Genomic DNA, 19,685 nt, shown 5'->3' on the forward strand with positions numbered 1-19,685 from the left:
CGCGGCCAGCATGTGGCGCTGCAGGCCAGGCCCTGGCGCCTGGAAGGCGGAAGCGCGGCGGGCGCGGCGGGCGCGGCGGGACCCGGGCGCAGGACCCCTGGAGGCCGCCCCCTCCGTGCCAGCGCCGCGCCCACTCTGCGGAGGGGCGCCGCCGCGCGTGAGGAGGGGGCCCGGCGGATGCCCGCGGGACGAGAGCCCCGAACCCGGCCCCCCCCGAGCCCCCGGGCGGCATGGGCGTGCTCAGGGCCGGGCTGTGCCCGGGCCTCACCCAGGACACTGTCCTGCAGCTGAGGAGCCGCGGGATCAGGACAGGTGACGGCGTGCGCGCCACCCAGCCGGGCCCCCTCGGTGCTCCGTCCTGCACCGCCCCGCCCAGGCTCGGGAGGCAGGCGGGGTGCGGCCAGCCCAGCGCCCCCCTTCCCAGGGCTGGGTGCCGGCCTCGCCAGGCCCTGGGGCTCTGTGCTTTTGCCTAGGCCTGCGCGCCCCGAGGCAGAGCCGGCACCCCACTTTGTGAAGAGGCGAAGCCAAGCGTGGGAGGCCCCGGAGCCTCCCTTCCTGCCAGTCAACCAACCACGTGTGTTTTGTTTTCAGTGGTGGACCTGGTTTCTGCAGACCTGGAGGCCGCAGCCCGGAAATGTGGCTTGTCTTACAAGGTGAGCTGCTGAGCTCCACACTCCAACCCTGGCTGTCTCTACGTGCTCAGCCCTGAGCCAGCGGAGCAAAGGGTTCCCAGAGGTTGATAAGTAGGGTGGTGGAGCCAGTGAGACCCTGGGATGCCCCCTCCTCTGCCTGCCCAGTACTCTGGGCTGCTTTGGGTTGAACCAGTGCCCCTGGCGGCACCCTGAGTTGCTCCTGCCCCTTCCACAGGCCCTGGTTGCCCTGAGAAGGGTGCTGCTGGCTCAGTTCTCAGCCTTCCCCTTCAATGGCGCTGATCTGTACGAGGAACTAAAGACTTCCACTGCCATCCTGTCCACTGGCATCGGAAGGTTTGTATGTGTACTCGGGGAAGAAGGCCAGAGGCTGGAGGACAGGAGTGCCTCCAGGGAGGCCTTTTACAATTGAATCTAGAGAGCAGGGTTTTTCAAGCAGCGAAGAAGGCAACATGGACAGATGGTCAGGACCTCCGAGTTCTCTTACCCTAGAACAGGGTTTCTCAACTTCACACTTCTAACACTTGGGAATCTGTAATTATTTGGTGGGGAGGGAATCTGTCCTGTGCATTATAGGATTTTTGGCAGCATCTCTGGCCTCTGTTCACCTCCGGTCTCCCCATGTTGTGACAATCAAAAATGTCTCCAGATGTTACCAAATGACCCCAAAGGGGCAAAATTGCTTCTGGTGGAGAACCACTATTCTATAACACAAGATGTCAGTTATTTCATTATTATTCAGCAGATCAGATGGAACCACTCCTTTGACCTGCTTCCCACTTAAGTTTAGGGCAAGAGAACAGGGCAGGACTGACACTCGCTGAGAGCCTCCTGGGTGCCAGCCGCTGACGTTAAGTTATGTAATCTCTTCAGTGACCCTGTGTGTTAGTGATTATTAACCAAACTTGAGTTTAGCCCAAGAGGATGAGGGGCAAGGAGTGGTGGGTGGCACCCTGGGATACTTGATCAGAACCAAGTGTGTTCCCCATACTCTGTAGCTAGAGGGATCAAGAGAGCTTCTGCAGAGAACGAGTAGTTACATCCTGCTGTGTCGTTTGCAAAGGGAAAGAGTTGGAAGACAACAGCCAGTTTCTGGCCAGGGGAGTCTGACCTCTTTCCTGGCTTGTTTGTGCAGAAGTTGATGAGGAACTCTGCCGCCAGCAAGGCCTCTGGATCGGTTTGGCCCTTGCTGTTTTCCTAACACATTCTCTTGGCAAGGTTCATACAGCATGGCCCTTGGTCTTCCAGGTGGGGGTCCAAGTCTGTTGTCCATCAAGCACTGTGTGCCCACTAGGGGCCAGATATGTGCAGAGGACTGGTGTACTAGTGTGGCATGGCTCCTGCGCTTAATGAATGTGGGGTCTGGTGGGTAGACAGAAGAGCAGGTAAGCAGGAGAGATGCATAAACATGTGTGGAGGCAACAGAAGGAGGGACTGATTGGCCAGAAGCAGACCTGGCCCTCAGGCTTAGGGAGCTCGTGAAACCAACATAGGCAGAGGAAAGGTTTAGGGAGCAGTCAAGTGGTAAATGGACTGGACTGCTGCTGGAGTGGGTCTTTGCAAGGGAGATCAGAGTGGTTCCACGAAGCTCTGTGGAGGAGGCAGGCCTTAGGCATTGAAGAACAGATGGGCCCGGCACCATGCTTATACTTAATAGCGCATGATTTCATTTGTTCTCCACAACTGCCAATGAGCGCAACAATTAAACTCAACTATTGGGGTGGGGGTGGGGGGTGATACCTGAGTGGCTCAGTCAGTGGTTGAGTGTCTGCCTTCTGCTCAGGTATGATCTCCAGGTCCTGGGATTGAGCCCCACATCAGGCTACCTGTTCAGTAGGGAGTCTGCTTCTCCCTCTGCCTCTCCCTTCACTTGCTCATGCTTTCTCTCTAAATAAATAAATAAATAAATAAATAAATAAATAAATAAATAAAATCTTAAAAAAACAACAAAACTCAACCATTGGAAAGATGAGGAAACGGGCTCAGGTTAAGTGGCTTTCTTCAGTTCAGTCAGCTGGTGGCCGACCAGGTACTTGAGGTCACATCCATCACACTCCTGACTCTGACTCACCTGCCCTGTTCCCCCCCTACCCCATCCCCGCCCCGGGAGGCTTTAATGCAAAAGGGAGCTGTCAGCATGGGGCAGAGGTGTGCAGGGTGGACCGGACTAGAGAGACTTGCAGAGACAGGCTGAGAGAGAGCTGGCAATGGTGGGGTGTGTGAGTCCAGTCCAGGGCAGGTGACAGTAGAAAATGTGTTGAAAAGAGGTGCAAGAAAAAAAGAGAAAAGAGGTGCAGACAGGCCTTGCCACCTGGCAGGATATAGGTGTGAAGAATCAGATGAGACTCTAGGTTTCTAGCCCTGCTCACAGTGTTCTGTGGACACTTAGCAGATGTAACTTTTAAAAGAGAGATGGGGAGTTATGTAGTCAAACATTTGGGAAATGCTTCATTAACCCAAATTAAACTAGTTTTTTGGTTGTAGGCCATCTCAGAGTCTGATGTGCACCATGAATCTTTACAAGGACGATAGAGCATGAAGTGTACCTTGCAAGAAGCTATATCGACTGTGGGAGATAGGTGGTTCCCTGAAGGCCAGAGCTATGTCTTGTTCATCTCTGTATCTCCCTCATTTTATTTTATTTTTTTAAAGATTTAATTTATTTGAAACATAGAGAGTGAGAGAGCACAAGCAAGGGGGGCAGGCAGAAGGAGAAGCAGACTCCCCACTGAGCACAGAGCCCAGTGAGGGGCTTAATCCCAGGACCCCGAGATCAAGACCTCAGTCAAAGGCAGATACTTAATTGAGCCACCATGTGCCCCTGTATCTCCCTCATTTTAGGGTAAGACCTTCAGGAAATATGACATTTTTAGGCCATGTTGGAATGAATGGCCAGAAAAAAAAAAAAAGAAAAAGAAAAGACTAAAAGCCAATTCCAAGGGAAAGGTGAGGATAAATCCCAGAAACCAATTGTATTCAAAACAGGTGGTGAGACCCCAGTGTAGTTTTGCTGCAAGAGACAGGCGGGGGTCTCTCTCCTTGATGACAGTGATGTGCCGAGTTAGAGGTGGTTGGTAGGAGGGTCCTCTGGGTGGTAGGAGACCTGAAACAGGAACACAGGTGAGGCTGTGTAATTGTGTGTGTGTGTGTGTGTGTGTGTGTGTGTGTGTGTGTTGGGAATTCCTTAAGCAGCGTGGTCCTCACAGCCAAGAATGAGGTTGATTCTTGTCTGGATAGTCAATGCCAGTCGGTTAGACCAGAATCATTAGAATCATCAGCTGAGCCCTGAGTCAAGCTCCCTGCTTAGCGGGGAGTCTGCTTCTCCCTTTCCCTCTGCCTCACCCTTGTGTGCACTCGTGCTCTCGCTCTCTCTCTCTCAAATAAGTAAATCTTTTAAAAAAATAAAATAAAATCTTAAAAAAACAATCCAATCACTGGGGGGAATCCTTAAACACCCCAAAGGTCATGCCTCCTGCAGACCAATTAAATCATTCTCTGAAAAAAAAAAAATCATTCTCTGGGGATGGGACACAGGCACCAGTAGTGTTTGAAGTTTGCAGATGGCTCCATTGTGCAGACATGTTTGAGAACTGCTAATACAGGCCTCTTTTTATTTTTATTTTTATTTTATTTATGATAGTCACAGAGACAGAGAGGCAGAGACACAGGCAGAGGGAGAAGCAGGCTCCATGCATCAGGAGCCCGACGTGGGATTCGATCCCGGGTCTCCAGGATCGCGCCCTGGGCCAAAGGCAGGCGCCAAACCGCTGCGCCACCCAGGGATCCCCTACAGGCCTCTTTTTCAAAAATCCTCTGGTATACATAAAAAAAAAAAAAATCCTCTAGTGATTTATTTATTTATTTATTTATTTATTTATTTATTATTTATTTTAAAAGCATTTTATTTATTTATTTATTCATGACAGACACAGACTGAGAGAGAGTGGCAGAAAAAATAGGCAGAGGGAGGTGGAGGCTCCTCACAGGGAGCCCGATGCGGAACTCGATCCCGGGATCAGGACCTGAGCCAAAGGCAGGCGCCCAACCCCTGAGTCACCCAGGTGTCCCCCTCTGGTGATTTTAATATGCAGGCAGGACTGAGAATCACTAGTGTAGCCTCATGGTTTTCAAATGTGAGCATGCATCCAGATCACCTTGAAGCCTTTTTGAAACTCGGATACACTCTCCAGAGTTTCTGATGCGATGGTGCAGGGGAAGGGGGGTTAAAGTTTGCATTTCACACGAGTTCCCAGTGATGCTTTTGGTCTGGGGACCACACCAGGAGAACTACTGCTATCATGGAGCTAGGACTATCTGATCTCAATGGGAGAAGCCACAGGGCTGGAGTGGTGACCAGAGTGTTTTGACTGGCAGGGACCTGTGCTTATAATCGTGGAGTCCTTGGAACTGAAATTGATGGGTTTTTTTTCTAAGGTGCTCCTTGGCATACACAGAAGTGTCATGGAAGGTCTTTGAGAATCATTTTAGGACCCCATGAGGGTGCTTGCAGGCTTGGAAAAGGGATGTGTGAGGTCAGAACACTGAGCCATTGGTATGGGCTGTGGTTTAGGAGAAGCTTCAGCCCACAGGTTGGGCAGAAAGTGGAGTGTGGTTAGTGACTTATTTTATGGTAGTTCAAGGACAGAATGTGGACTAGGAATTGGCTATGTCTTGAAGTTATCCAAAGGCTTCCACAGCCAGAGCATCAATGATACAGCAATTAAGTGGTACTATTCTATCACTTAATTCTCTGGGAACATTCATTGTGTGTCTCCTGTGTTTCCAGCACTGTGCCAATGTCCTTGCCCCAGGTGCTCTGGGCCAAATGGAGAAGAGAGACAAAAACAAGCACATAGAAAATAATCACCAACTCCCAGGACTAAGTGAATTCAGTAAGGCCGCAGGATACAAGATCAGCACATAAAAATCAATTGCATTTCTATATACTCAAAACGAACATGTGGAATAGGAAATTAAAATGTAATACCATTTACAGTTGCTCCAAAGAAAATGAAATACTTAGGTCTAAATCTAACAGCAGGTATAGGAGCTGTATGCTGAAAACTAAAACTTACTGAGGAAAGAAATCAAAGATGACCCAAATAAATGGAGAGACACACTGAATTCAGGGATTGGGAGACTCAGCATAGTAAAGATGTCAGTTCTCCGCAAATTGACCTATAATCTTAATGCAGTTCCTACCAGTCTCAGCTGATTTTTTTTTTTTTTTGTAAAAATAAGGCTTATTCTAACACTTAAATGGAAAAGCCAATCACCTTGAATCACTAAAACATTTTTTAAAAAGGATAAAGTTGAGGGATCCCTGGGTGGCTCAGCAGTTTAATGCCTCCCTTAGGCAGGGCGCAATCCTGGAATCCTGGAATTGAGTCCCACATCAGGCTCCCTACATGGAGCTTGCTTCTCCCTCTGCGTGTGTCTCTGCCTCTCTCTCTCTCTCTCTCTCTCTCTCTCTCTCTGTGTGTGTGTGTGTGTGTGTGTGTCTCATGAATAAATAAATAAAATCTTAAAAAAAAAAGGATAAAGTTGGAGGAATCAGTCTGCCAAACACAAAGGCTTACTTATAAAGCAGTAATCAAGACAGGTGTGATATTGGCTAAGCAAGAGAGATACAGGTCAGTGGAGTCACATAGAGAACCTAACAATAGATCCACAAATATGTCAAATTGAAATTTTTTTTTTAATTTTTATTTATTTATGATAGGCACACAGTGAGAGGGAGAGAGGCAGAGACACAGGCAGAGGGAGAAGCAGGCTCCATGCACCGGGAGCCCGACGTGGGATTCGATCCTGGGTCTCCAGGATAGCGCCCTGGGCCAAAGGCAGGCGCCAAACCGCTGCGCCACCCAGGGATCCCTAAATTGAAATTTTTTAAGTAATCCCTCTACCTAACGTGGGGCTCAAGCTCACAACCCTGAGATCGAGTCACATGCTCCTCCATCTGAGCCAGGCAAGTGCCCTAAAACTGTCAAGCTTTTAGAACAAAACAGAGGGGAAAATCTGAGAACTAGAGCTAGGCAGAGAGTTCTTAGACTTGACACCAAAAGCATGATCAATTGGGGTGCTTGGGTGGCTCAGCGGCTAAGCATATGCTTTCAGCTCAGGGTGTGATCCTGGATCATGGGTCTGGTGATCGAGCCCCACTTTGGGCTCCAGTAGGGATCCTGTGGTCCTGGAATCAAGTTCCGCATTAGGCTTCCCACAGGGAACCTGCTTCTCCATCTGCCTGTGTCTCTGCCTCTCTCTGTGTGTCTCTCATGAATAAATAAATACAATCTTTTAAACAAAACAAAACAAAATCATGATCAATTAAAAAATAAAATTGTTAATAAAACTATAAGATTAAAAATGAATCCAGATTTAAAATTTTTGCTCTGAAAAGAGGACAAAAAGACAAGCTATAGAGTGGGGAAAATATTTGCAAACCACATATTCAACAAAGGACTTGCATCTAAAATATATAAAGAATTCTTTTTTTTATAAGGATTCTTTTTTTTTTTAAGATTTTATTTATTCATGTGCGACACAGAGAGAGAGAGAGCGAGGCAGAGACACAGGCAGAGGGAGAAGCAGGCTTCACGCAGGGAGCCCAGTGCGGAACTCGATCCTGGGTCTCCAGAATCACACCCTGAGCTGAAGGCGGCGCTAAACCGCTGAGCCACCCTGGCTGCTCAGTTTAGTAGTTTCTTATAGTTTAGTAATTTCTTTTTTTTTTTTTAAAGATTTTATTTATTTATTCATGATAGTCACAGAGAGAGAGAGAGGCAGAGACACAGGCAGAGGGAGAAGCAGGCTCCATGCAGGGAGCCCGACGTGGGATTCAATCCTGGGTCTCCAGGATCGTGCCCTGGGCCAAAGGCAGGCACTAAACCGCTGCACCACCCAGGGATCCCAGTTTAGTAATTTCTTATAAAATTAACATGTGCTTGCCATACAACCCAACAGTTGTGTTTTTTGTTTTTGTTTAGAGAAGGGGGAGAGGGGCAGAGGAAGGGAGAATCTTAAGCAGGCTCTATACCCAGCACAGAGCCCTATGCCAGGCTTGATCTCACACCCTGAGATCATGAGCTGAGCCAAAATCAAGAGTCAGATGCTTAACTGATTGAGCCACCCATGGACCCCTTTAAATTTTCTTTTTAAGTAATCTATAAACCCATCGTGGGGCTCGAACTTCCAACCCTGAGATCAAGAGTCATATGCTCCACCAACTAAGCCAGCCAGGTGCCCCTTGGCAGTTGTATCCTTAGGCATCTATTCCAGAGAAATAAAGATTTAGTTCACATGAAAACTTGTACACAAATGATCATAGCAGTTTGATTCACAATTGCCCCAACCTGGGACACCTGGGTGGCTCAGTGGTTGAGCGTCTGCCTTTGGCTCGTGATCCTGGAGTCCTGGGATTGAGTCCCACATAGAATTCCCCACGGGGAGCCTGCTTCTTTCTCTGCCTATGTCTCTGCCTCTCTCTGTGTCTCTCATGAATAAATAAATAAAATCTTTAAAAAAAACCAAAACAAACAAAAACAATTCCCTCAATCTGGAAACAGCTAAAACAGACTAAAGTGGGTGAATGGTTAAACAAACTTGGTGCATCCGTACCATGGGCTACTTCTCAGCATAAAAAGAAATAGCTATGGCTACAACAACTTGGACAGATCTCAAGGTAATGATGCTGGGGATCCCTGGGTGGTGCAGCGGTTTGGCGCCTGCCTTTGGCCCAGGGTGCGATCCTGGAGACCCGGGATCGAGTCCCACATCGGGCTCCCGGTGCATGGAGCCTGCTTCTCCCTCTGCCTGTGTCTCTGCCTCTCTCTCTCTCTCTCTGTGACTATCATAAATAAAAAAAAAAATTAAAAAAAAAGGGGGGAATGATGCTGAGAGAAAGAAGCCAACCACAATGGCTACAAATAGTGCAATTTTGTGTATGTAACGTTCTTGAAATAACATCATAATAGAGATGGAGAACAGATTGGTAGTTACCAGGGATTAGGGGTGGAATGAAGGGGTGTGGCCGTAACAGGGTGACACAAGGAGACTTGTGGTGATGAAAATATCTATATCTTGCTTGTGGTGGTTACATAAAGCTCCATATGTGATAAGGTTGCATAGAACTGTGCACACACACGTAACACTGGGGAAATCTGGATAAGCTCTGTTGATTGCACTGTGGTTGGTTTGTGATGTACTGCAGTATAGTACATCATATAGCACCAGAAGCTGCCATTAGGGGAACTGAGGGGAAGGGTACATGGGCCTCCCTGTATAATTTTTTTTTTTTGCAACTTCCTATGAATCTATAATTACTTCAAAGTTGAAAAAATAGGGACACCTGTGTGGCTCAGCAGTTTAGCACCTGACCTTTGGCCCAGGGTGTGGTCCTGGGGTTCTGGAATTGAGTCCCGCATCAGGCTCCCTGCATGGAGTCTGCTTCTCCTCTGCCTGTGTCTCTGCCTCTCTCTCTCTCTCTCTCTCTCTCGTCTCATGAATAAATAAATAAAATAAAAAAAATAAAGTTGAAAAAGTGACAAATTATGGGAAATGCTATCAAGGAAACCTGTAGGGGATTAAGATAGGCAATAGAAGGAGGACCCTTTGATGGGGTGGCAGAGACCTCTGTGGAAAGTGATCTTTAGGCCAAGAGTGAATGGATGGACCTTGGAGCCATGCCCTCTTTCCCTAGATATGTTCAGAACTAGTGCTGGGAAGGAATGTCTTACTTTTCTTTGTTCCTACTCCCCTCTGTCCCCACCAGTCCACTGGGTTGATTCTCTTTCTTCCTCTTCTTTCATCAGCCTGGACAAACTGCTTGATGCTGGTCTCTACACTGGAGAAGTGACTGAAATTGTAGGAGGCCCAGGTAGTGGCAAGACCCAGGTACATTTGCGGCCAGCAGCAGGTGGCCATGGGGTAGGGAAGGGGGAGGGGAGAAGAGGGTGGAGGTGGTGGGTAGCACCAGATCTCTGTGTGTGTGTGTGTGGGGGGGAGACTTCTTCTAATGTACTTGTGATTCAGAAAGAAGATAAGTGGTGAGGAGTTGGGCATGAACTTCGCCCATTCGTGTTGCTGGGTCCTGGACAGGATTTGGTGGGGAGCTCCCATTCTGGGCCCTCTTTGGGGGCTCACTATCTCCCAATGCCTTGTCCCTTCAGGTATGTCTTTGTGTGGCTGCAAATGTGGCCTATGGCCTACAGCAGAATGTTGTATACATTGATTCCAATGGAGGATTGACAGCCTCCCGCATCCTCCAGCTACTTCAGGCCAGAACCCCAGATGAGGAGGTGCAGGTAAGGGGCAGGAGGGTTGAGTTCCCTTGAGGTTCTGACGCAGAAAGATGCCATTATTCCTTAGAGTGCAAGAATTTTAGCTGTTTGGATAGTCACTTCTGAGTTTGAAACCTATTGTTCTATTAGTACTTCCTGAATTCTTTAAGTGTCCCCTGTTATAACATTAGCCCAGTTTGGATGCTACCCACACTGATCTTCCAAGGTGACCTAGCTCCATGCACACCCTAATTCATAGCTGGCAAACACCCAGCATCTGTGTTTCCTTCCCATTTTTCTTGCCTATAGCAGACATTCCTAATCAGACAGAGCTCTGACTTGGCTTTGCAGCTCAGCCCCCAGACAGCCTCCACTGTAACAACTGGCCCAGTAGACAAACCCATTTACCATCTTGGACTGGAGTCCTTACATCTAGGTGTCTCATTCTGCTCAGCTTTAAAATCCCTCTTTGGGGTATCCCTGGGTGGCGCAGCGGTTTGGCGCCTGCCTTTGGCACAGGGCGCGATCCTGGAGACCCGGGATCGAATCCCACGTCGGGCTTCCGGTGCATGGAGCCTGCTTCTCCCTCTGTCTGTGTCTCTGCCTCTCTCTCTCTCTCTCTGTGACTATCATAAAAAAAAAAAAATAAATAAAAATAAAAATAAAATAAAATCCCTCTTTGGGGGCACTTGGGTGGCTCAGTTGGCTAAGCATCTGCCTTGGGCTCAGATCATGATCTCAGGGTCCTGGGATCAAGCACTGAGTTGGGCTCCCTGCTCAGCAGAAAGTCTTTCTCCCTTTTCCTCTGCCCTCTCCCAGCTCGTTCTCTTTCTCAATCTCTTTCTTTCTCTCGCTTACTCTCTGTCAAATAAATAAATAAAATCTTCAAAAAAAATAAAATCCCTCTTTATCTTGCTTGAGCCCCTGCTCCCTCTTACCCAAAGCCCCTCCTCTTTCCTACCTCTTTAGGCAGGAGCTCTCCAGAGGATCCAGGTAGTTCGTGCATTTGACATCTTCCAGATGTTAGACGTGCTACAGGACTGCCGAGGCACTCTGTCCCAGCAGGTGAGCCTGCTGTCCTGCCCCTCCCTGCTTCACCCATCTTGCTGGGGCTATCTGTATGTGGGCAGGTGTCCTACAGCTGACTGTTTGGAAATGCAGATGTGCAATCTGGTGACTCCAGCTGTGCTTGCCACCTCCAGGATGGGATTCCTGAATGCTTAATCATTCCTGAGTGCCTCTTGTTTACTTGCCCATCTTTCCCACTAAACACTAAGGCCCTTGAGTGCAAGGATCATGTCATTCATTTCTGCATTCATCCCCCACTGGATCAGTGAGGATTACTTTCAGCTGCAAGTAATAGAGTCTGTCTGACAGGTACTTGAACCTTTAGGACATTTAATTATCTCACGTGAGTCTGGAGGTTGGCAGGTCCATGGTGTCAGGGCTCTAGGTTGATGTTTCTGATTCTCTGGCTCTTCCCCCTCATAATTGCAAAGTGGCTGCTATAAGCTCTAAGCACCGTGTCTTCATACATCAACACCCATATTTGGGGCAGTACTAGATGGCCCCTCTTCTGTACCTAACCTTTTTATCGGGAAAGAAAAATCTTTCTGCAAAACCTACTAGTAGACTTCACCTTACATCTAGTTGGCCAAAACAGAGTTTTAGGTGTATCTTAGCCTAGGGTTTGGGCCCATCTTCTATGATGCCAGATTTCTTTCTTTCTTTTCTTTTTTTTTTTTTTTTTAAGATTTTATTTACTCATGAGAGACAGAGAGAGAGAGAGAGAGAGGCAGAGACACAGGAAGAGGGAGAAGCAGGCTCCATTCAGGGAGCCTGACGTGGGACTCAATCCTGGGTCTCCAGGATCAGGCCCTGGGCTGAAGGCGGCACTAAACTGCTGAGCCACCTGGGCTGCCAATATGATGCCAGATTTCTGCCCAGTACCGGAACACATCCAGAATCCTGTTAACAAGGAAGAGGGGGGTTAGAATGGCATTTGGGTTGGTACACCACTACACCACTACACATTTGGGTGCTTAGATAGGATTCGGTGCACTGATTTACAGGTCATTAGATTTGGAAAGGCATCTTAGAATAGTTCAATTCGTGTTAAACTTTCTCTGACCCCTATGGGCATATCCAAAATTGTATATGAAATAAATGATTTTTATAAACTTTAGAACGTGTAATAGTTGAACAGATACTTACCATAGGAGCCATAGCTGGTTATGACCCATGTGTTTTGAGACCTGAAGTAGTCTTGATCTAATCCAATCCTCTCATTTCTAGAGATGAGGAGAGTGAGGGCCAGAGATGTTCAGTAATTTGCTTGAAGTCACTACATAATTAGGATAAGAACTAAGCTTATAATGCAAATCTCTCAACTCCCAGATTAAATGACTATATTTTTTTTTTACTGGAAGATCATTATGATAGTATATAGTCTATTATTGCATAACAAGTTACCACAAATGCAATGATTTAAAATAACATATTTGCTACCTCACAGTTTCTGTGGGTCAGGAATCTGGGCATGGCTTAGCTGGGGCCCCTGCTTAGGATCTCAGTAGTCTGTAATCAAGATGGCAGCTGGACTGTGTTCTTATCTGGAGGCTCAACTGGAGAAGAATCCAAGTATAAGTTCACTCAGATGGTCATCAGGATTCATTTCCTAATGGGCTCAAGATGGTCATCAGGATTCATTTCCTAATGGGCTCAGTGTCTTGCAGGCAGGTATCCATGCTGTCCACTGTCCTCTGCCATGTGGCCCTTTCCATTGGCAGTTCATAGCATGACCACTTGCTTCATCAAGACAGCACAAGAGTGAGAGAAAAGGGCGCCTGGGTGGCCCAGTCAGTTAAGCGTTGGACTTGGGCTCAGGTCATGATCTCAGCATCCTGGGATAGAACCTGGAGCTGGGCTCCCTGCTCAGGGGGGAGCCTGCTTCTCCCTCTCCCTCTGCCCCTCCCCTGTTCATACGCGTGCTCTCTCTCCCTCATATATATATATATATATATATATATAATTTTTTTAAGATTTTATTTATTTATTTATTTATTTATTTTTATTTTTATTTATTCATGATAGTCACATAGAATGAGAGAGAGAGAGGCAGAGACACAGGCAGAGGGAGAAGCAGGCTCCATGCACCAGGAGCCCGATGTGGGATTCGATCCCGGGTCTCCAGGATCGCGCCCTGGGCCAAAGGCAGGCACTAAACCGCTGCGCCACCCAGGGATCCCCTAGATTTTATTTATTTATTAATGAGAGACACAGAGAGGCAGAGATACAGGCAGAGGGAGTAGCAGGCTCCATGCAAGGGAGCCCGATGTGGGATTCAATCCAGGGACTCCAGGTTCACACCCTGAGCCAAAGGCAGACATTCAACCGCTGAGCCATCCAGGAGTCCCTCTTTCTTACTTGTTTGTTTGTTTGTTTATTTTTTTTGTTAAAGATTTTATTTATTCATGAGAGACACAGAAAGAGAGGCAGAGACACAGGCAGAGGGAGGAGAAGCAGGCTCCATGCAAAGAGCCCAATGTGAAACTCGATCCTGGGAATCTGGGAGCCACCCTGAGCCAAAGGCCGACGCTCAACTACTGAGCCACCCAGACGTCCCTCTCTTATTTATTTATAAATTAAATTGAAAAAAAAAGTATGAAAGCAAAATGCACCATGCAGTTTCATATAATATAGTGTAATCTTGGGAGTGATGTCCCATTGCCTTTGCCTTATATAGCCTAATCAAGAGAATGACATTCCAGCACATTTGACACCATATTAGTCAGAAGCAAGTCACAGGACTCACTGTCGGTTGGGGGAGGGGATTATACAAGGGCTCAAATACCTGGAGGGTGGAGATCATGGGGCCGCTTTAGGGTCTATCTGCCTATCAGATGACCTGATAGTCCACAGTTACCAGCAGTGAAAGGCTGCCTGTCTGCATTTTAGCCAGAGATTTTAACCTGCTCTCCCAGAGTGAGGAAGAGCTAAGCTGATTTCAGTTTTAGCTTCTCTCTTTTCTGCCATCCTCTCTCTTAGACAAGCTGATGCCCGAGAGTCAATAACTGGAAGATGAAAGAAGACATGCAAAAGATAGACCAGATAATGCTGAATATTCAAGATTTGGCTAGCGTGAAGTGAGAAAGTTGTAAATACAGAATCAGCAAATGAGTTGGACATAAGGAGTAAGGGAGATTAGGTCCAAGAAACTAGGGCGATACTAATGCGTGTGTGGAGACAAAAGATTATGGTTTTAACAGATGGCTGTCTATATAGTCTGTATTTGGAACTGCTTTAGATGTGGAAGATGAGGCCCTAGAGGCATGATCTAGAAGGAGACTGAAGTAAAGAGAAGGCTAACACCTTCAGCACAGGAAGTAAGCAGAAGAGGGAGAAGAGGAGCCTGGCAAAACAATGGGGAGCTGGCCATAAGGAGATGATGGCTAAGAAAATTCAGGACTGGGGGTGCCTGGGTGGCTCAGTCAGTTAAGCATCCCACTCTTGATCTCAGGGCAGGTCTTGATATCAGGGTTGTGAGGTCAAGCCCTGTGTTAAAAAAAAAAAAATCTCGGGGCTCCTGGGTGAGTCAGTCAGTGGAACATCACACTCTTGTTTTCAGCTCAGGTTGTAATCTCAGGGTCCTGGGATCAAGCCCTGCTTTGGGCTCTATGCTCAGCATGGAGTCTGCTTATCCTTCTCCCTCTGCTCCTTCTCCTGCACATTCTCTCTCTCTATGAAATAAATAAATAAAATCTTTTTAAAAATCTTAAAAAAAAAAATTCAGGACTGGAGGTCTGGCTGGCTCAGTAGGTAGAACATGCGACTTAAATCTGGAGGTTGTGAGTTCAAGTCCCAGGTTGGGTGTAGAGATTACTTAAAAATAAATAAAGAAAACTTCAAAAAAGAAAGAGAAGGAAGGAAGGAAGGAAAGAAAAAGAAAGAAAATTCATGACTGGGGCCACAGAACTTGTAACAGGGATTTCTCAAGTTTTATTATTTTTGGCTATCTGTGATGCCCTGTGATTTAAAACCGCTCTATCAAAATAATAATAATAATAATAATAATAATAATAATAATAATACCACCCCTCTATCCACCCAAGGCTTCAGTAAAATATGTTATACCTAGAAACGGAGATGGGGGGAAAAGACCTTAACTGAAATTCCGTGATGCTTGCACTACTGTATTTGAGGCTGAGGAACTTATTTCTTACCCATTTCTGATAGAGGAGCAAGCTTGTCCTGTAATGGACGACCCCTAGAGGCCATCTGGTTCATGGCATCTGCTTCTCCCCAGGTGAGCAGTGCCTCAGGGACTGTGAAGGTGGTGATTGTGGACTCAGTCACTGCAGTGGTCTCCCCACTTCTGGGAGGTCAGCAGACGGAAGGTAAGAGGTATGGCAAAGTCCAGGATCTGGGACATGATCTTACCTCCCAGCTCTGGAACCCAGTCCCTTGTCAGCCTGGTCATAGGTGCCCTGCTGCCCTGGCCCTCTGCTTCTCCTCCTCCAGGGTTGGCGCTGATGATGCAGCTGGCTAGAGAGCTGAAGACGCTGGCCCGGGACCTTGGCATGGCGGTAGTGGTGAGGAAGTGGGCTAGGCCAGCTTGCTGGTCTTCTCTCTGCTCCCTGGGCTGTGCTGAGATGGGGGGGACATGGATTCGATTTCTAGGTCCAGCTGTTTGCTTCCCTTAAATGGCAACGTCTGAACCCCCAAAGTGGCCCTTCTTCCTTGGGCCATCTAGAGCACTGGACTGTGTTGGGGTCAGACAGAAAGAGCCTAGGGGTAAAGGACAGCCTCTGTTTTCTTTTTTACTTTAAGACAGATCTATCTAGGTATAATTCACACAGAGTAACTCCTCGTTCGAAGTTTGGCTAACAGATGCTAACGTATCCGGTCTCGTTACCCCGGCATAATCAAGATCTAGAATATTTCGGTCACCGCAGAGAGGTCCCTGAGCCCCAGACAACCACTGATCAAGTGTCTGTCCGTATAGTTTTGCCTCTTCCGGTGCTTCACAGAAAGGGATGTTTTTGCTTTCAAAGTCACTTTTTCTGCTTACAGAGTACCTTTTTAAAAGTCTGCCTGTTTCTCATAGAGTAAAAAATAGTTAAATATAAGAGACAAATGTGTAGTAAATCTCCACATCCACAGAAAACATATTAATATTTTTTATATATCTCCATAGGATCTTTTTTTTATTTTTTTATTTTTTTAAATATTTATTTATTTATTTATGATGGACATAGAGAGAGAGAGAGAGAGGCAGAGACACAGGAGGAGGCAGAAGCAGGCTCCATGCCGGGAGCCTGATATGAGACTCGATCCCAGGACTCCAGGATCCCGCCCTGGGCCAAAGGCAGGCGCTAAACCGCTGAGCCACCCAAGGATCCCCATCTTTTTTTTTTTTTTTTTTAAAGATTTTATTTATCCATTCATGAGAGAGAGAGAGAGGCAGAGACACAGGCAGAGGGAGAAGCAGGCTCCCTGCAGGGAGCCCCATGCAGGACTGGATCCCAGGTCTCCAGGGTCACGCCCCTGGCAGAAGGTGGCGCTAAACCACTGAGCCACCTGGGCTGCCCTCTCCATAGGATCTTTACTCTCTGCATATATATACATATACTTTTAACCAGCTTTCCAATTAAACTGTAACCTTATTTAAAAAAATAACTCATTTCATTCCACTTCCCATGTCTTTAAATAGATGCTTTAAGAATGCCATTTTTAGCAGTTATATATTTTATTTAATACCTGTGTTACTGGGGGTCAGCAAACTTTTCTGCAAAGGGCCAGACGGTAAATAGTCGAGACTCTATGGCTATAACATTGACGTCACAGCTCCTCAGCTCCACCTGGATTGCATGAGAGCAACCACAGACAGTCCTGAACAGAGGCCGTGGCTATGTTCCAGCCAAACTTGATTTTCAGAAACAATTTTGGGGCCACATTTGGCCTGTGGGGAGTAGTTTGCTAATACCCTGGTATCCCATAATGATCTATTTCCTGATTTGGTGCTTGGTAGGTCATACTGGTTTTCCTCTATTTTAAGTAAAACTCTGGGGTGCCTGGGTTTTAAACATTGGACTCAATCTCAGGTCATGATCTGGGAGTCCTGAGATTGAGCCCCATGTCGGGCTCTGTGCTCAGCAGGGAGTTTGCTCGAGATTCTCCTCTCCCTCTGTCCTTCCCCACTGCTCACATGCTCACATTCTCTCTCTCTCTAATAAATAAATCTTTAAGGAAAACTCTAATGAACACCTTTAGACCCTAATTTCATTGCACATTTCATATTATTCCTTCATATTATTCCCTCAAGATTTCAGTAATCTAAAAGTATAATAACTGAGTTAGGGATACACACATTTTTATTTCTTATTATTTTATTTTTAAAAAAGGTTTTATTTATTTGAGAGAGAAAGAGTAGCAGAAAGAGAGGGAGCACGAGCTAGGGTGGGCTTTGGGCAGAGGGAGAGGGAGAATCAGACTCCTTGCTGAGCCAGGAGTCCAACGCGGGGCTCAATCCCAGGCATCCCAGGGATACACACATTTTTAAATATGTAGGTATGATATCGCTGAATTTCCAGGAAGGTCATACTAATTTCTACACCCACCAGCAGTGTTCTTTTGTACTTAAGTTGAGTTCTAGGGCTTCTCTCTCCTGACTTTAGGATGTACGTGATCTTCTGCTTGTGCCTCTGCCCCTGGTTGGAGGGCTGGTGGGGAGAATCTCATTAAGAGGGTGCTGTAAAGCTCAGGTTGCCTGCCCATGACTATCCTGGGCAGAGTAGAACTGACTGACCAGACTACAACCTCCCTTTCAAAGCTCGCGCGACTCCCCTACACACAGATGTGCTCCGTGACACAAAGCGCAGGGTGCATATGGCTTCAGAATGCCTGTCTGGGGATGCCTGGGTGGCTCAGCGGTTGAGTGTCTGCCTTGGGCTCAGGGCATGATCCCGGTCCCAGGATCGAGTCCCACATCTGGACTCCTTGAGAGGAACCTGCTTCTCCCTCTGCCTGTGTCTCTGCCTCTCTCTGTGTATCTTTCATGAATAAATAAATAAAATATTTAAAAAAAAGAAGGCCTGTCTGCTGGGTTGGGGGTAGGAGGTGCAGGCCCACCACTGGCTTCCCATCAGCAGAGTGCAGACAGCCCTGCTTATCCCCAGACACATGCCTGTTACCTTCTGCTGTAATCAAGCCTGAGACATTGTGATTTTTTTTTTAAGATTTTATTTATTTACTCATGAGAGACACAGAGAGAGAGGCAGAGACATAGGCAGAAGGAGAAGTAGGCTCCATGCAGGGAGCCGGATGTGGGACTCAATCCCAGGACCCAGGATCATGCTCTGAGCCAAAGGCAGACAGATGCTCAACCACTGAGCCACCCAGGCATCCCAGACATTGTGATTTAGTGGAAAAAGTTAAACACAAGTGAGGACCCAGGGGGCTAGTTCCAGAACTGCTGTCAATAACTTTGAGAGCCTTGGAGAAGACATTTCTCTGTGCTGGGCCTCAGTCTTGCCACTTAAAGAATAAAAAAGCAGTAGGAACAGATGTCCTCACGCTAGCATTATCAATCTGGAAACCTTTGATTCTGCTTCAGGTGACCAACCACATGACCCGAGTCAGGGACAGCGGGGAGCTCAAACCTGCCCTTGGACGCTCCTGGAGCTTTGTACCCAGCACCCGGATTCTCCTGGACATTGATGAAGGAGCAAGAGCATCAGGCAGTTGGCGCAGGGCCTGTCTGACCAAATCTCCCCGTCTGGTGAGCCTGCCACAGGGGAAAGCTGGGAATCTGGGCCTTTGAGGGTGTCTGCATGCCCAGAATTCTTGGATGCTGAGAGTCGGCAACCAAAGAGGCTTTCTGCTTGGATAGCTTAACTCAAAAACTTAACCCTTCCCTCCTGTCTCCTTCCAGCCAACAGGTTTCCAGGAGATGGTTGACATTGGGACCTGGGGGCCTCCAGAGCAGAGCCCAGCGTCACAGGGAGATCAGATATGACTGTGCTATTGATTGGGAAAGGGAAGGGCATCGAGCGCCCCACCTCTGCACACAGTGACAGCTGCTGTTCACTGCCACCCAGCACTGGGGACTAGGGTGGAAGCTCCTGGGCTGGGCAGAGATGGCTCTGTTTCCTCAGCTGCTCTTTCTGTGGAAACAGAGCTACCGGTGAGAGAAGATGCTATGGTGGAAGGACACAGAAACTCATGCTGGTGCCAAGTTTTCTTCCTTGTTTCTATCCTGTCTGTTTCCAGTGGGGAGCCAAGTTCACCCTGAAGAGGTCTGCTAGTGACTGGACAGAACCCGGTGTATCGCCATCATCGCCGTGCTCCATCTTCATGCAGTGACTGAGCTGGGAGGCCTCCAGCTTGCTTCTGCTTTTCCTTCTCTTTTTTATTTTGCCTTTTTCCACCTGTAAGATGGGGCGCTCTTTCCCCCAGCTTTGTCTTTGAGTTACTGGGTGGAAATAAATTCAAAGCCCTTCTTTATCTATGTTATGCTCTTAAAAATATGAACAGGAAATTCCTGGAGCCCCAGAGCCACCTAATTCCCCCCTCCAGAAGGGTGTTTTTCAGTTTCCCTCAGTGAGGTTCCAAAGAATGGTTATTCCTTTTTTCCCTCTTGCTGATATGGTTTCACACACCTGCATGCATCACTGTGACTAGGTGAGACCATGAACTCGCTGTAGTCCCAGGGATATAATTTAACAGGAAGGGAGAATGTGGCCACAGTGAATCCAGC

General features: G+C 47.3%; 1 protein-coding gene across 2 annotated transcripts; it reads left to right on the forward strand.

Annotated features, from left to right (window-relative positions):
* The first annotated feature begins 37 nt into the window (after nucleotides 1-37).
* Nucleotides 38-19,432, forward strand: RAD51D (RAD51 paralog D). Of its 2 annotated transcripts, XM_055323591.1 has the most exons (10): nucleotides 38-312; nucleotides 592-653; nucleotides 868-986; nucleotides 9,461-9,542; nucleotides 9,818-9,952; nucleotides 10,898-10,993; nucleotides 15,234-15,324; nucleotides 15,449-15,519; nucleotides 18,543-18,707; nucleotides 18,861-19,432. In XM_055323591.1, the coding sequence occupies exons 1-10, from the start codon at nucleotides 231-233 to the stop codon at nucleotides 18,942-18,944; spliced, it is 987 nt and encodes a 328-aa protein (XP_055179566.1). In that variant the 5' UTR covers nucleotides 38-230; the 3' UTR covers nucleotides 18,945-19,432. The 2 variants fall into 2 exon arrangements, with proteins under 2 accessions (XP_055179566.1, XP_055179571.1); XM_055323596.1 differs by lacking the exon at nucleotides 10,898-10,993.
* The last annotated feature ends 253 nt before the right edge of the window (nucleotides 19,433-19,685 follow it).

The sequence above is a fragment of the Nyctereutes procyonoides genome, unplaced genomic scaffold (assembly GCF_905146905.1).
Source record: "Nyctereutes procyonoides isolate TBG_1078 unplaced genomic scaffold, NYPRO_anot_genome, whole genome shotgun sequence".
NCBI classification, from domain to species: Eukaryota; Metazoa; Chordata; class Mammalia; order Carnivora; family Canidae; genus Nyctereutes; species Nyctereutes procyonoides.

Coding starts and splice junctions, on each gene's coding strand:
- RAD51D (XM_055323591.1), top strand. CDS start 231: ATGGGCGTGCTCAGGGCCGGGCTGTGCCCGGGCCTCACCCAGGACACT. Junction 654..867: donor AATGTGGCTTGTCTTACAAG/GTGAGCTGCTGA, acceptor CCCCTTCCACAG/GCCCTGGTTGCCCTGAGAAG. Junction 10,994..15,233: donor GAGGCACTCTGTCCCAGCAG/GTGAGCCTGCTG, acceptor GCTTCTCCCCAG/GTGAGCAGTGCCTCAGGGAC.